Source organism: Oratosquilla oratoria, chromosome 5 (genome assembly GCF_046742065.1).
Source record: "Oratosquilla oratoria isolate Oo_2021 chromosome 5, ASM4674206v1, whole genome shotgun sequence".
Lineage (NCBI taxonomy): Eukaryota > Metazoa > Arthropoda > Malacostraca > Stomatopoda > Squillidae > Oratosquilla > Oratosquilla oratoria.
The window spans coordinates 55972765-55987093 of NC_134781.1; the positions used below are offsets into that span (position 1 = coordinate 55972765).

The window sequence follows — 14329 nt, forward strand, 5'->3', positions numbered from 1 at the left end:
GTATATATATATACGCCGTGGGTGCCTTGGCCTTCTTTAATTCTTGAGTTATTTCTTCTTTCTCCTTCTTCAATTCTTCTTTTTCTTGGAAAGTCCTTTCCCAAACCTTAAGGGGGACCGACACATCTGATTCCGATTCGTCGACGACATAGTCGTAATCAGGCAGGATCATTGCCGTTGCGGCTTCTTCACTTATATTGTAAGCTGAAGCAGGAATCTCAACGGATCCCAATTCAGGTTCCTCTTCTGGAATTACCTGCTTGCTGTCGATACCTTCCAATAAAGACTCTCCCTCCCTAATGGATGGCATGTCCGAAAAAAAAATTCTTTATATACCACGTTTGTTGGATTTTTCACCACACATTCACCATTGACCTTATGGTAACCTCGGAAGATAATTAATGAGTCCCAATTTGTAACCCTTGAACATGCCACATAGGGCTGTCCATGCGCAAAACAATCGGACGAATCCAACAATAACACACATTTGTCGAAAGTTTGACCTTGCGACTTATTAATTGTCATAGCAAAACTTAATTTGAAGGGAAATTGTCTCATTTTCCAAGTGCAAGTTGAGCGAAGTAATCGGTGGGAAGCTCCTATGGCTTGGGAACTTGAAGATCTTCCAAGAGTACACATAATTTTTGTTATTTCGTAACATATTGTTGAACCCCAATATTTTCCTATGGAATCTCTTAATTGTGGCTATTACTGAGTTTTTGAGTGAGGCGTAAAGTTGTTAAAAAACTGTTTTTCCTTGAGTTTGCAGTTTTTTATATAATCATTGTATTTCTGATCGATGTAATACTTTTGGTATTCCTCGTGACAGCTTTTACCAACACTCTTAGTAAAATTCTTGTATCCAGTAAAATCTTGTTTCATAAACTTTTCCGATTCTTCCTCTTTAATTTCTTCGTCATGACCACCTCTCTTAGTAAAATTCTTGTATCCTGCAAAATAATGTTTCATAAACTTTTCCGATTCTTCCTCTTTAATTTCTTCGTCGAAATCTATTATGAGATCGTACTCATGAATATTGTTGAACCCCATTATTTTCCTATGGAATCTCTTAATTGTGGATGTTACTGAGGTTTTTTGAGTGAGGCGCAAAGTTGGGGAAACTTATTTTTGTGCTTCCTGCCCTTCGCTCGCGGCCAATCAATCGTCTCCGTTGCCGTGACGTCAGTGTTCTCGTCCAATCAGTCGTCTCCATTGCCGTGACGTCACCACTCTCGACCAATCAGTTATCTCCGTTGCCATGACGTCACCAGTCTCTCAGCCAATCAGCATCCTTACACAATGAGACATTTTTGCCGGATTTTGGAAGGTGGTCATAAAAACGCCAGGAAATTTTCAAAACTGAAAAACTTTATTTTTTTATGTATATAGATGTTGATGTTCATGTCTCCCCCAACCCCTTCCCTTTTACACTTTAGTAGATATTCATACTGACTCTAACATATGATGCTTATACTCAGATGGAAGAACAAATCAGCAGGAGACTTCTTTCTATAATGATCATTTCCATGGGTGGGATTTCTTAGATTTCACATGAATAATGAATAACTTCTTTGCTTTTCCAGGACCTAGTGTTGATCCCAGACAGGGACGGGATCCAAGAGGAATGATGAAACGAAGAGGAAGAGGAATGCCCCTTCAGGGACCACCTCCTGATATAGGAAGCGGTAGGGGAGGTCCTGGTGCTATGCCTCCTGGTGGTCCCACCCCTGCTAATGCCGAAATGGAATCCTGGAATGAAAACGCAAAGTGGAATCGAAGCAGAGGAAAGTTCTCGGGACGGCCACCTCCCATGCGTGGGGGAAGGGGTCGGTTAAGAGGTAGTCTTATGATGGGTTCAGACCAGGGAATGGGAAGAAATTGGGAAGAGCGTTGGGAGGATGAATGGACAGGAGAACCTGATTTGCCTTTTGTAACAGAAGAAAAGCTCCGCAGTGTCAGTAGGGAGTCTGAAACCAAGACAATAGACATAGATGGTGTACCAAGAGAAATCCGAACATATGGAGAGAAAGCAATTATTTTAATGGATTGGGATGATCCTAGAATATTGACTTTTAAAGAAGGTAGTTGCAATATTGTATTTGATGATGGTGAATTTGTGTTACCAATTTGTGTTGGTGATGATTACAAAGAGTTTACATTTAATGGGGAGACTCATAGAGTCAAGCTTGGTGTGCCAACCAAAGAGCTGTTCCTCAATGGACAAGGTTACCAGGTTTTCTTTAACGGCAAACCCATCTCAGTATATTTGTCTGGAAAAATGTGTAGAGTTAGACTTGATGGAAAGCCACCCACGGTTAACATTGGTGAAGTTAAAAATACTGAATACCTAGCTGGTAGAATTACTTTGTGTGTTCATGCCCAGAAATTTGTTTCATTATATTTAGATGCAAAATCTCAGAGGTTTAATGTAGATGGTAAACCATTTATCATCAAATTTGTAGATGCCCTTAAAGCTGTAACCATCAATGGGGTCAGATTTCGTGTGGAATATGACGGTTTGCCAATCAGTATAAGCGTTCGAGGACACAGAAGATTCTTGCGCTTCACTGCTCTCCCTCAGGGGATTATACCTGGCCAGGTTCTAATCAGGGGTATGGATGGAGAGCCTCCTACCTCTCTGAGTCATCCTTCTCAGGAGCCTCAGGACAGGCAGTCAATACCACTGCCCCAGGTTGGAGGGCTGGAACCTGCTGGTGGACTGGGTAATGGCCAACACCAAGGCATCCCCTTCACTCTCTTGCCTGTTCCCGAAACCCACAGCCTTTTACCCAGTCAGCCACAACCTCAGCCTCAGTCCCTTCCATCAGATCCCCAGCTTTCATGTGTACCTGTATTTGACCCTACCAAGGCTCCACCTCCTGTAATAGGAAATGTGGGTGTAAGTGCCATGGTCACACAGGATGGTTCCTATTCCACGTCTGGCACTGGGGCCATGCCTGGCATCAGTAGTGAAGGAGGGGCTCAGCCAGTGCCTCCTTCAGTAACCCCGTCCATTCCTGCAAGTTTTGATGTCAACTCATTGCTCAAAAAACTGGAGCAGCATGGCTTCATTGGGAAGAAGCAGCCAACCAAAAAAGAGAAGGAAGAGGAAGAGAGGAAAAAGAAGGAAGAAGAGGAAGAAAAGAGGAAAGAGGAAGAGGATAAGATTCCTATAGAGCTCATGTTTACATCTGAGAACCTGAAAAGGTTTGTAGTCATTGTGTCTATTTTTGCCATAACTCGTAAGGAAAAGTGACCCTTTCACACACACAAAGTCCCTTACTCCCAATAAAGATGTTGACCTAGCTGCACCCATCCCACATCTGTCAGGCCTCTGTGCCTCGCTGCATTGCTCTTGACATGAACAGTGTGGTGGGGGACAGGGATGACCCTCCATCATAGAGGTACTAAGATGGGAGGGACATTCAGTGGACTTTTGTGTTTGAAGGGGGCTTTGTAATTTGACTGCTAAACATGCTTATAAGGAGAAAGGACCTTTTGTGTGTGTGTGTGTGATTTTAGTTGAATACATACATATACAAAGGAGGTAGAATATGCTTATGTAATTTATAACTAGCATCACATGTATTTGTAACTATCACAATTTTCTGATTTTTCCTCAGACGTCGTCAATACCTAATAGATGGGCTATACAGAGGTATGCAGTGTTCATCTTGTGGTCTTCGGTATCCTCCAGAGCAGACTCTTCAATATTCAGATCATCTGGATTGGCACTTCCGGCAGAACCACAAACAAAGAGAATCTACCAAGAAGGCCAACACTCGCAAATTTTACCTCACTATTGCTGACTGGCTGCAGTATGAGGAGATTGAAGACATTGAAGAGAGAGGTAATAATGATCGTTTGGTTTAATGTTGCAAACTCCCCCTATCAATAGGCTAGGAGAGTGCCCCTTACAGGATTATGATAATAATTGTTGTTATTGCAGTGATTTTTGTTGAGTATAAATAGTGACCGTGACCCTCAATGGGTGACAAACAGTCTTTAACTCCTCCCATGTATTTCACTGGGAAAGAATTTTGGGTGATTATGTCATAGGACAAAACATTAAAACTCTTCAAAATGTTTTCTGAAATTAGGCACCATCCCAGCCCCTTCTGAGAGGGGGAGTTCATGATGTTAAATCAAATCATTACTATTGATATTATGATTGTCTTTATATACCAAAGTTATTATTGTAAAAACAATATTGTTGTCATTAGTGTTGGTAAAATCAGTAACAACTGCTTCATACTAGGAAAGGATTCTCTCTTTTTCCATTTTCCCATATCATCTTCCAATTTTTTACATGGAATATAATAGTTCCAACAGTTTCCTGAAGTGAAACAAAATATGAATAATATTTGCATCTCCAACAGTTCCAAGCATGTTTGAGTCTGAGGCTGCAGAGGACCTCATGGATACGTCAGTTCTGCATGACGAAGAACCACCAAGTGAACCAGACAAGGGAGAGCCTGAACTTAGTTGTTGTCCAGTATGTCGGGAGAGCTTTACCCGCTTCTTCCATCAGGAGACAGAGGAGTGGCACCTCAGGAATGCTGTTAGGAAGGAAGGGTACAATTACCATCCTAGTTGTCATCAAGACCTTGTGAAGGTAACCTGTTGTCTCATGTTATTTGTTCATGTTGTAGCTCAGAATGATGAGAAAGAATGTAGGCAGAGGATATTTTCCTTAAAAAAAAAAAAAAAAAAAAAAAAAAAAAAAAATGGTGGCCTAGGCAGTGCATGTACCCATCCACACCCACCACCCATTTTGAGTGAAGAAATACTAGTAAAAAGTGTGGAAGGCAGAAATGGATGAAGTGAATTTGTTTGGGAGATGGTGTGTGTTTGTGTGTGTGTGTTAGAGAAAGAGATTTTATATGATTACTTTTTGTTGCTATATTGGACTGACCAATGAGAGCTACCTGCTTGTGATGGTCCTACTTGTTTTTTGAAACCCATCAACCCACTCCAGATTGGGCCCAAGATTTCTATCAAATTCAACTGTATTTCTTACACTTTCCACACATGGAGAGCTGACAACTGTCAACTGCTCCACTCCTATTACTCTCAGCCAGGGACACACACAATTCCACACCAAAACATCACAGTCCAAAGTTTTCTCCCAGAGAGATCTGTGGGATGGCTTGGTGACTGTTGCTAGCCACTGTGGGGCTGAATCCTTTGCATTCAGTGAAACTTGAGGCTACTTCCCTCATACAGGAGACGAATCCTGTTGGTATATAAATAGAAACCATATGCAACAGTTGTTATTGATGCTATATGGTTCAACTTTTTTTTTTTCTCTCTCTTGTTTGGTAGGGACAGAAAGAAGCAAAGAATGCAGAGAAAGAAGACACTACAGAAAAGGAAGAAGATGACGAAGTTATTGTGGAGGAAGCACCAGAGACGCAACCTATTGAAGAAATTGTTGTTACTCTTCCAGATGATGACTCCCCAATGGATTCTCAGCCCTCAGGTGATCAAATCTTTCAGTTTTACCTGGGGACTTCAGGTGTATGAAGGGGTCACAGGAGGTGCTTTCTTATGCATGGTTCAGTTGGAGTCGTTTTGTTATTTTCACTAAAGCAGAACACGTATTATTTGCATTATATTTCCTATGAATTTGCCAATTCCCATACAAATTAGTGCATGCACAATTTTATTGATGACTTGTCTTTCTTGTCTTAATTTTGCTGCACATTTGTCTTTTTTATCTGCAAATTCTTGTAATTCTACAAACCCCCCCCCCCACCACCACCACCACCAAAAAAAAAAAAAAAATCCACTTTAAAATCTGCTACATACAAATTCTGGGCAAGATAAGGTTAACACTGTCGACCTAGCTGAAACTGCAACTTACCTGATGGTAAAGAGGTGTTGATCATTTAGAATTAGGCTTTGTCTCAACCCCTGCCCATAATTGTGTGCCCTTATCTGCTTTTCATTCCCTACTTAAACCATATGAAAATTGCATCTTGTTTCTCTCCCAACAATGCTCATCCCCAATGTATTCCTTTCATGGAAAAAGTCCTATTGATTTAAACATTCATTCCCAACTCATTCTGTCACCCTTGCATATTCATACATACATATACCAAAGGCTTTTTCCCCCTACACAGGGGGCCAAAAAGAAAAAGGCATAGAAACCACTCTCACCCATCACATTTCCTATATATTCCACATATTCATACTTATTTAATATCCCAATCATGAGCTCTTGGTTTACCCTTTGCTCTCATTCCTGGTCTGTCTATCTATCTATTACAGTATCATCTATACACAGCCATTCTCCATTCATTCCTGTTACAAACAGTGAATGAATTCTCAAAGAGCATTTCTGTTGAGAGAGAAAATGGGGCCCCACTGAAAATAATTATAAATTTTATTTATTTGTTTAATTAATAATTATTTTAATATGTCTATATTGAAATAATTAATTATGAATTAAATAAACTTTAATTGTTTTCATACATATACCAGTAAGGGGCTCATTTTCTATCTCACAACAGAAATACCCTTCAAGGATTCATTCATTGCCCCATCACTGCATGAGGGGAGGGAGAGGGGGGATTACCAATTTAATGAAGCAACCTTGCTATGGATGTGCTGTGTCTTGCAACACTGCTTCTGACCCAGGGCAGTGAACGAGATGCAGGAGGTTCCAAGATAAGATAAAAGGGATGGAGGGGGATGAATGGGAGTGGAGTATGTGGGGATGGAATGGGCGAGATTGGATCTTATGCCTTTGTTTTTTGGCTACATATACCAAAGGGGATAGCCAAAAAGAAAAAGGCATAGAAACCACTCCCACCCATTCCATTCCCTACATATTCCACTCCCCTCCACCCTCCTCCCTCCCTCTCATCTTGGCACCTCCTGGATGACAGGTCATTCCTGTCCATTGCCTTGGGTCAGAGGCAGTGTCACAAGACAAAGCACATCCACAGCAAGGCCGCTTCATAAATTCAGCGACCCTCCCTCTCCATCCCCTCATGCAGAAAAGGAGAAGACAGGGAGAAATCCCTTTGGGCTGCATCAATTTTTTTTCTCATACATACTTCCTCACCCCCCATCCCCCACCCACTTCCCCTCATGCATCACAGCATCATCTATACACAACCATTCTCCATTCACCCCTATCCTCTGTCCTCTCCCATCCTTCCTCAACAGACATTCCTCTCTTTTGTAATGCCCCTTTCACCCCATCCATCCATCTCATCCTAGGACACCCCCTCATATTCACTCCTTCCACCTCCTCCTTCCACATCTCTTTTATTAATTTTTCTTCATTCATTCTTTCCATGTGTCCAAACCATCCCAATACTCTTTCATCAACCCTATCTCTGAGCTCCCTTTCCACCCCAGTTCTCCTCACCTCCTCATTTCTCACTCTATCTAGCCTAGTAACCCCTTTCACACTTCTCAGACATTTCATCTCTTTCTCTCTTCCTCTCTTATGTTCCATGTTTCTGCCCCATACAGTGCTGTTGGCACAATCACTCCTTCATATAACCTCTTAGCATCCATTCCCAGATGTCTATTTCTCATTACACTTTTTAATCCACTAAGGCATTTACTTGCTTCCCTCAATCTACATTCTACCTCCACCCCCACTCCTCCCTTTCCTGCCACATTTGCACCCAAGTATCTAAAACTATCCACTTCCTCCAGTCTTTCAACCTAATGCTCACTTCCAGCCTGCTGTCACTCTCTCACAGGTCTTGTACATCTCATCACCTTACTCTTGCCCACATCTTCAGCTTCCCTCTTTCACACACCTTCTCAAACTCTGTCACTAACTTCCTCAATCCCTCCTCTGATCCTGCTAAAAGCGCATTGTCGTCAGCAAACAACAACTAGCTTATTTCCCACTTTTCTCCATTTTTTTTAACCATCTCCAACCCCTGACCCAACCTTTGCATTCACCTCTTGCACCACCCCCTCCATGTATAGATTGAACAGCCAGGGCTACATAAAACATCCTAGACGAAGTCCCACCTTTACCTCAAACCATTCACTCTCTCCATTTCTAATCCTAACACAAGCTCTACTACTCTCGTAAAAACTCCTCCTATCCCATATATCTGCAGTACTTCCCACAGTGCCTTCCTGTCTACCCTGTTGTAAGCCTTTTCCAGATCCATAAAAGCCCAAAAAACATCCTTACCTTTTCCTATAGCTTTCTCACATATCTGTCTTACCACAAAAATCTGATCTACATAACCCCTACCTGTCCTAAAACCACTGTTCCTCACCAATTACTCCCTCTGTTCCTCTCCTAATCCTCTCAATCAAGACCCTCCCATAAGCCTTCCCAACTACACTCAACAAGCTGATCCCTCTGTAACTACTACACTCACACTTGTCCCCCTTTCCCTTGTAAAGCGGAACTATACAGGCACTCCTCCAGTCCTCTGGCACTCTACCCTCTCTTAAACAAACATTAAATAACCTCACCAGCCAGTCCACCATAACTGCCTCCTTTCTTCAGACATTCTGCATGGCATCCATCCAACCCAGGTGCCTTACCTGCTCTCATCATCTTAACAGCTGCTTTCACTTCATCTTTCCCAAGGGCAATGGGAATGGTTAAAGAAAATGGGAGATGGTTAAAGAAAATGGGAGATAAGCCACTTGTTGTTTGCTGACAACACTGCACTTGTAGCAGAATCAGAGGAGGGATTAAGGAAGGTAGTGATGGAGTTTGGGAAGGTGTGCAAAAGAAGGAAGTTGAAGATAAATGTAGGTTTAAAGTAAGGTGAGGAGATGTACAAGGGGAGAATTTGGCAGTGAATTGGAAGTGAGTATTAAGGGAGAGAGACTGGAGGAAGCAAATAGCTGAGATACTTGGGGAGAATGTGGCAGGAAAGGGAAAAGTGGAGGTGGAGATAGAATGTACATTGAGAGAAGTGAGTAAATTCCTTAGGGGATTAAAAAGTGTAACGAGTAATAGACATTTGGGATTGATGCTAAGAGGAGCTTGTATGAAGGGATGATTGTGCTGACAGCACTGTATGGAGCAGAAACATGGAACATAAGAGAAGAAGAGTTTAAATATGCTTAAGAAGTATGATAGGGATTACTAGGCTGGATATAGTGAGAAATGAGTGGGAATGGTAAGAGAGAGGGGTTGATGAAAGAGTGAGTGAAGAAAGATTAGTAAAAGAGGTGTGGAAGGCAGAGGTAAGGGGAATGAACATGAGGTGCCAGCCAAGGATGAGATGGTTGGAGGAGGTAAAAGGGCATTGAGAAAGAGGGGGATGTCTGTTGATCTGTTGAACAAGGAATGGAGAAGACAAGATAGGGGTGAGTGGAGAATGTTTGTGTATGGATGATGCTGTGATGCATGGAAGGGAGTGGGTGGGGGATGGAGGGGGGTGAGGGAGTATGTGTGAATGATACAGTATTTTGATGCAGCCCAAAATTATTTCTCCCCATCTTCTTTTCTGCATGAGGGGGATGGTGAGGGTGGTTGCCAATTAAATGTAGTGGCCTTGCTGTGTCTTGCTGCATTGCTTCTGACCCAGGGCAGTGGGCAAGATGCAGGTATGACCTGTCATCCAAGAGAAGCCAAGAAAAAAAGGAGGGAGGGGTAGTAAATGGGATTGGGGTATGTGGGTGTGAAATGGGTGGGACTGGATTTATGCCTCAAACTTTCGATATCTCCCTTGTGAGGGAGAGAGCCCTTGGTATATTTATGTATTTATTTAATTTATTTTATTTTATTATTTTTATAAACATCAACATTTATTGATAAGTATTGTTTATGTATGTTTATTTAATTAATTAATTTTATTTTATTATTTTTATAAACATAACATATCAACATTTATTAATAAGTATTGTTTATGTATGTTTATTAAAATACCTAACCTAACCTAATGTCAATGAGTTGCATATTTTAGTGAGGGGTCCATTTTCTACAAGGAGGGTTCCATTTCCCAGTATAGCAAATGGACCCTGGGTCCAGTGTCAGGGGTATCTATATTCCATTTTACACCGTCCCTTTCATAATTTGACCAAACCACACTTCGTTAACATTGATGGTTTCTAGATATAAATGATATGAGTTACGATAGTGACTGACTTCCATACCAAGCTTAAATGGGATGGAAGCATCCATCTTTCCAGTTTTCTCACTTCTGTACCTTTCCTAATTATTTGTATTTCTTTTAATTGTCCATTTACTTTGTAGACTTTTTTGTTATCACACTTGCACTATTATGTTTAATTCACTGTAGAAGTCGGCAAGTAATATTAAGGAAAAGAGGAAGAGTTAAGATATACTTGATTCATGAAGAGCAGCTGTTGTAATATATTGTTGTATTTCAGTTACTGAAAAACTAGCTGATATTAATCTGGATTCCTTTGACCCATCCAAAGTGCACATCAAGGAAGAACCAATGGATGTGGATGAAAGTAGTGTGGATGTCCTATCAACGGTAAGTCATGACTGAGTTTGAGAATACCTAGTAGTTTTTCATTTATTTCTATATATGCCTTGTCTTGTTGCATTTCTTCTGATTCATGAAATGGGTGGAGGGCAGGGATGTCCCAACAAATGGGTGTGGGGTGGGTGGAGGATGGGTTTGTGACTTTGGCTGGGTACCTTCCTTACATTTATATTTGGGTGAAAAAATTATCCATTACCAGGTACAAGTTAATGAAACAGTAAATAAGAGAGCCTTAAAATCCTTAAAAGTCTTAAACTCAAGAAAATCATCATTTGTAAGGGCAAAACTAGTGACAAAAAAAAAGGTAAATCCACATTGGCAAGTAAAGAGTTAAGGTTGACTTGTTTCTTTAGAAGTGCAACTTGTTGTTGTTTTCTTTTCTTTGTAGGATTTATAACTATTTGCATGGAAAAAGTACAACGGCAAGCCACAAAACTGATTCCAAATATAAAAAATAAATCGTACAAAAATTGACTGAAACATATGAATCTGTTTTCCCTAAAAAAGCATAGACTCAGAGGTGACTTGATATAGGCTTTTAAGATTCTAAAGGGAATTGACAACATCAAAAGTGACCAAATTTTCACACTGAATGAGAATCAGACAAGAAACAATAGTCTCAAAGTGTCAGGAAATAGATATAATTTGAAGTGGGTAGAAATAACTTTGCCAGCCATGTAGTTAATGAATGGAATAAACTTCCTGCAGAGGCAGTGCAATGCAGTTTAGTTTGAAGCTTTAAGAATCATTTAGACAAACACCTAAGCAAGATGCTGTAATGACTGTCATTTATTTTATATTATTTGTTTTGTTATCATTTGTCTGTTTGTATATTATTATTTGCTTGATTCACATTTATTATTAGTTATATGTCAATTTGTTATTATTTACTATTGTTTGTTTATTATGTAACTATACCTATGCATTTATTTATGTTATTATTATTTATGTTATTATATATATATATATATTTATATATATATATATTTTTTATAATCTTTTTTGATCTGACCTAGTTATGGACCAAAAGGTCTCCCGTTGGCATGCTCCACCTTTGTAATCCTTTTATAATAATGCTAGGCATGATTTTGAAGTTGGTGGGTAAAAGTGGAGAGAAGTGGGAGGTGAGCCAGGTATTGTTTACAGATGACACTGCTCGTGATTAAGTCTGAGGATAGACTGAAGCAGTTGGTGGTGGAATTTGTGAGGTTGTGTGAATGGAGGAACCTGAAGGTAAATTTAAGTGAAAGTAAGGTGATGGTGGCAAGTTGGAGACAAGTTTGAAGGGTGAGAGTTTCAAGTATTTGGGGTCACCTATGGTATTAAATGAGGAGTTATAGAATAAAGAAAGTAAATGCCTAGGGTGAAGGAAAAATGTCATGAGGTGAACTGTATATACCAATTGATATAGATTTCATTTATCATGACACTTTTCATTCCCCATAGCCATTCACTGGGGATAAACCCAACGTGAAGATAGGAATTGTGCCTCAGCACTGTATGGAGTGGATACATGGAATTGGAAGGAGGCAGAAGGGAAGAATCTAAAAGTATCTGAGATGTATATTATGTTACATGGATGGATAGTGAGAGTGCTCCTCCCATACTCATCTTATTCATCCTTCCTCTCACCCCTCTACCTCTTCCTCTCTCTCTCTTTCATCTCTTGTGAACTGGTGGTGTAATTCGAACCATGTTGGTCTTGTATTTGGTTAATTGGGAGTTCAAATACCACAAGCCTCTCCAGTTACTAGCAGCAACTGTAATTACCTGCTCCAACAGTCCAAGCACATAGGACAAAGGTGATAGCTTTGGCAGCAGTTACTCTATGTTTCCTGACGTAAGCTCCTCAACTTTTTCTCTGCCCCATATCCTTCCTCCTCCCTTTTCCTTCATCCTTTTGCTGCTCCCCTCCCCATCAGAGAAGGTAGAGGCTCACAGGGTTTCAAGTATACTGCCACAGATTAACCCCCAAAACATAACTGATACTATATTGTGTATTTGAACTTGTTCAGGAAACAAAGGTGAAGGTGAAGGTGGAAGTGAAAAAGGAACCTGAGGAGGATGACGAGGATGACCTCATCATCAAGGAACCTGTGGAAGATGACGTCAACTGCCTCACACTTGAGGATGACAGTCGGGTGAGTTTGATGATTTCTTCTTTTAAAACTTTCTTCTGAAAAACAGTGGTTGCAATGTACAGTTTGTAGAGCAGAGGATAATCATTTGATTTTATGTCATTGATGTGAAGGAAATATCTCTTGTAGGTTTTTATTGATTAGTGAAATACAGTGATAAATGTGAAGTGTTCAGTTATGCATAATGAGAGTAAATCTTATTTTACTGAAGAGTCTGAATGATTTAATTTGATTTGGGCTAACTGCCATCCCCTAGTCCTTCGGCTGAATATCAATAACCAGAATATATTTGATCCCATAGGAAGAGGAAGAAGAGAATGTGTGGGTTCCACCTGCAGTGAATGTGTCCACGACAGTCATCTCCAGCTCCATAGATGGCAACACTGAGCTGGCAACTCCAGAGACCACACGATCTGTTTCATTGGTGCCTAAAATCAAGATCACTGTTGCAAAACCTCTCTTGAACAATACTAGCGATGGTAAAGCAACAGAAGGAGAAGATGGTAAGTTACATCATTATTCTCTAGGTCAGAGGGGGGATTAAGGGAGGTAGTGATGGAGTTTGGGAAGGTATGTGATAGGAGAAAATTTAAGGTAAATATGGGTAAAAGCAAGGTACAAGGGGAGAGGATGGCAGTGATTTGGAAGTAAGTCTTAAAAGAGAGAGGCTGGAGGAAGTGGATATCTTTAGGTATTTGGGGTTGCATGTGGCAGGAAAGGGAGGAGTGGAGGTAGAGGTAAATTGTAGATTGAGAGAAGCAGATAAATGTCTTGGGGAGGGGTTAAAAAATGCCATGAGAAATAGGCATCTAGGAATGGATCCAAAGAGGAGATTGTATGAATGGGTGATTTTGCCGACAGCTTTGTATGGGGCAGAGACTTGGAATTTAAAAGAGACACAGAGGGAAAGTTTTAAGATGTTTGAGATGAAATGTCTGAGAAGTATGATAGGGGATACAAGATTGGATAGTGAGAAACAAGAAGGTGAGGAGTAGAGTGGAAGTGGAAAAGGAAATGGCAGATGGGGCTGATGAAAGAGTATTGGGATGGTTTGGACACACGGGAAGAATGAGTGAAGAAAAATTAGTAAAAGTCTGGAAGGCAAAGGTGGAGGAAGTGAACTTGAGGGGATGACCAAGGATGAGATGGATGGATGGGGTGAAGGGGGCATTGAGAAAGAGGGATGTGTTTGTTGAGAAAGGATGGGAGAAGGCAGGAGATAGGGATGAGTGGAGAGTGGCTGTGTATAAGTAATACTGTTGTACAAGGTAGGAAAGAGAGGGAGAGAGGAGGAGTTTGAATGTGTTTGAGATGAAATGTCTGAGAAGTATGATAGGGGTTACTAGACAAGAAAGAGTGAGAAATGAGGATGTGAGGAGGAGAACAGGGGTGGAAAGGGAGTTGGGAGATAGGGTTGATAAAAGAGTATTAGGATGGTTTGGACACGGAAAGAATGAGTGAAGAAAGATTAGTAAAAGAGGTGGAAGGAGTGAATTTGAGGGGGTGTCCTAAGATGAGGTGGATGGATGGGGTAAAAGGGGCATTACAAAAGAGAGGAATGTCTGTTGAGGAAGGAGGGGAGAGGACAGAAGATAGGAGTGAATGGAGAAGGGTTGTGTATTGATGATGCTGTGATGCATGAGTGGGGAGTGGGTGGGGGATGGGGGTGAGGAAGTATGTAAGAAATAATTTGACACAGCCCGAAGGGATTTCTCCCCATCTTCTCCTTTT

The 14329-nt window shown here is 40.8% G+C and overlaps 1 protein-coding gene across 3 annotated transcripts in view; it reads left to right on the top strand.

The window, feature by feature from the left end:
• The window catches only part of LOC143025504 (uncharacterized), a 67816-nt gene that overhangs the window by 50052 nt on the left and 3435 nt on the right, over positions 1–14329 (top strand). For 2 of the 3 annotated variants that reach the window (XM_076185270.1, XM_076185272.1), the window contains 7 exons: positions 1584–3207; positions 3624–3850; positions 4380–4615; positions 5326–5482; positions 10339–10448; positions 12476–12601; positions 12900–13101. In XM_076185270.1, coding sequence (XP_076041385.1) covers positions 1584–3207; positions 3624–3850; positions 4380–4615; positions 5326–5482; positions 10339–10448; positions 12476–12601; positions 12900–13101 — 2682 coding nt within the window. The remainder of the gene's footprint in view (positions 1–1583; positions 3208–3623; positions 3851–4379; positions 4616–5325; positions 5483–10338; positions 10449–12475; positions 12602–12899; positions 13102–14329) is intronic. The other variant, XM_076185271.1, reaches the window with a different exon arrangement.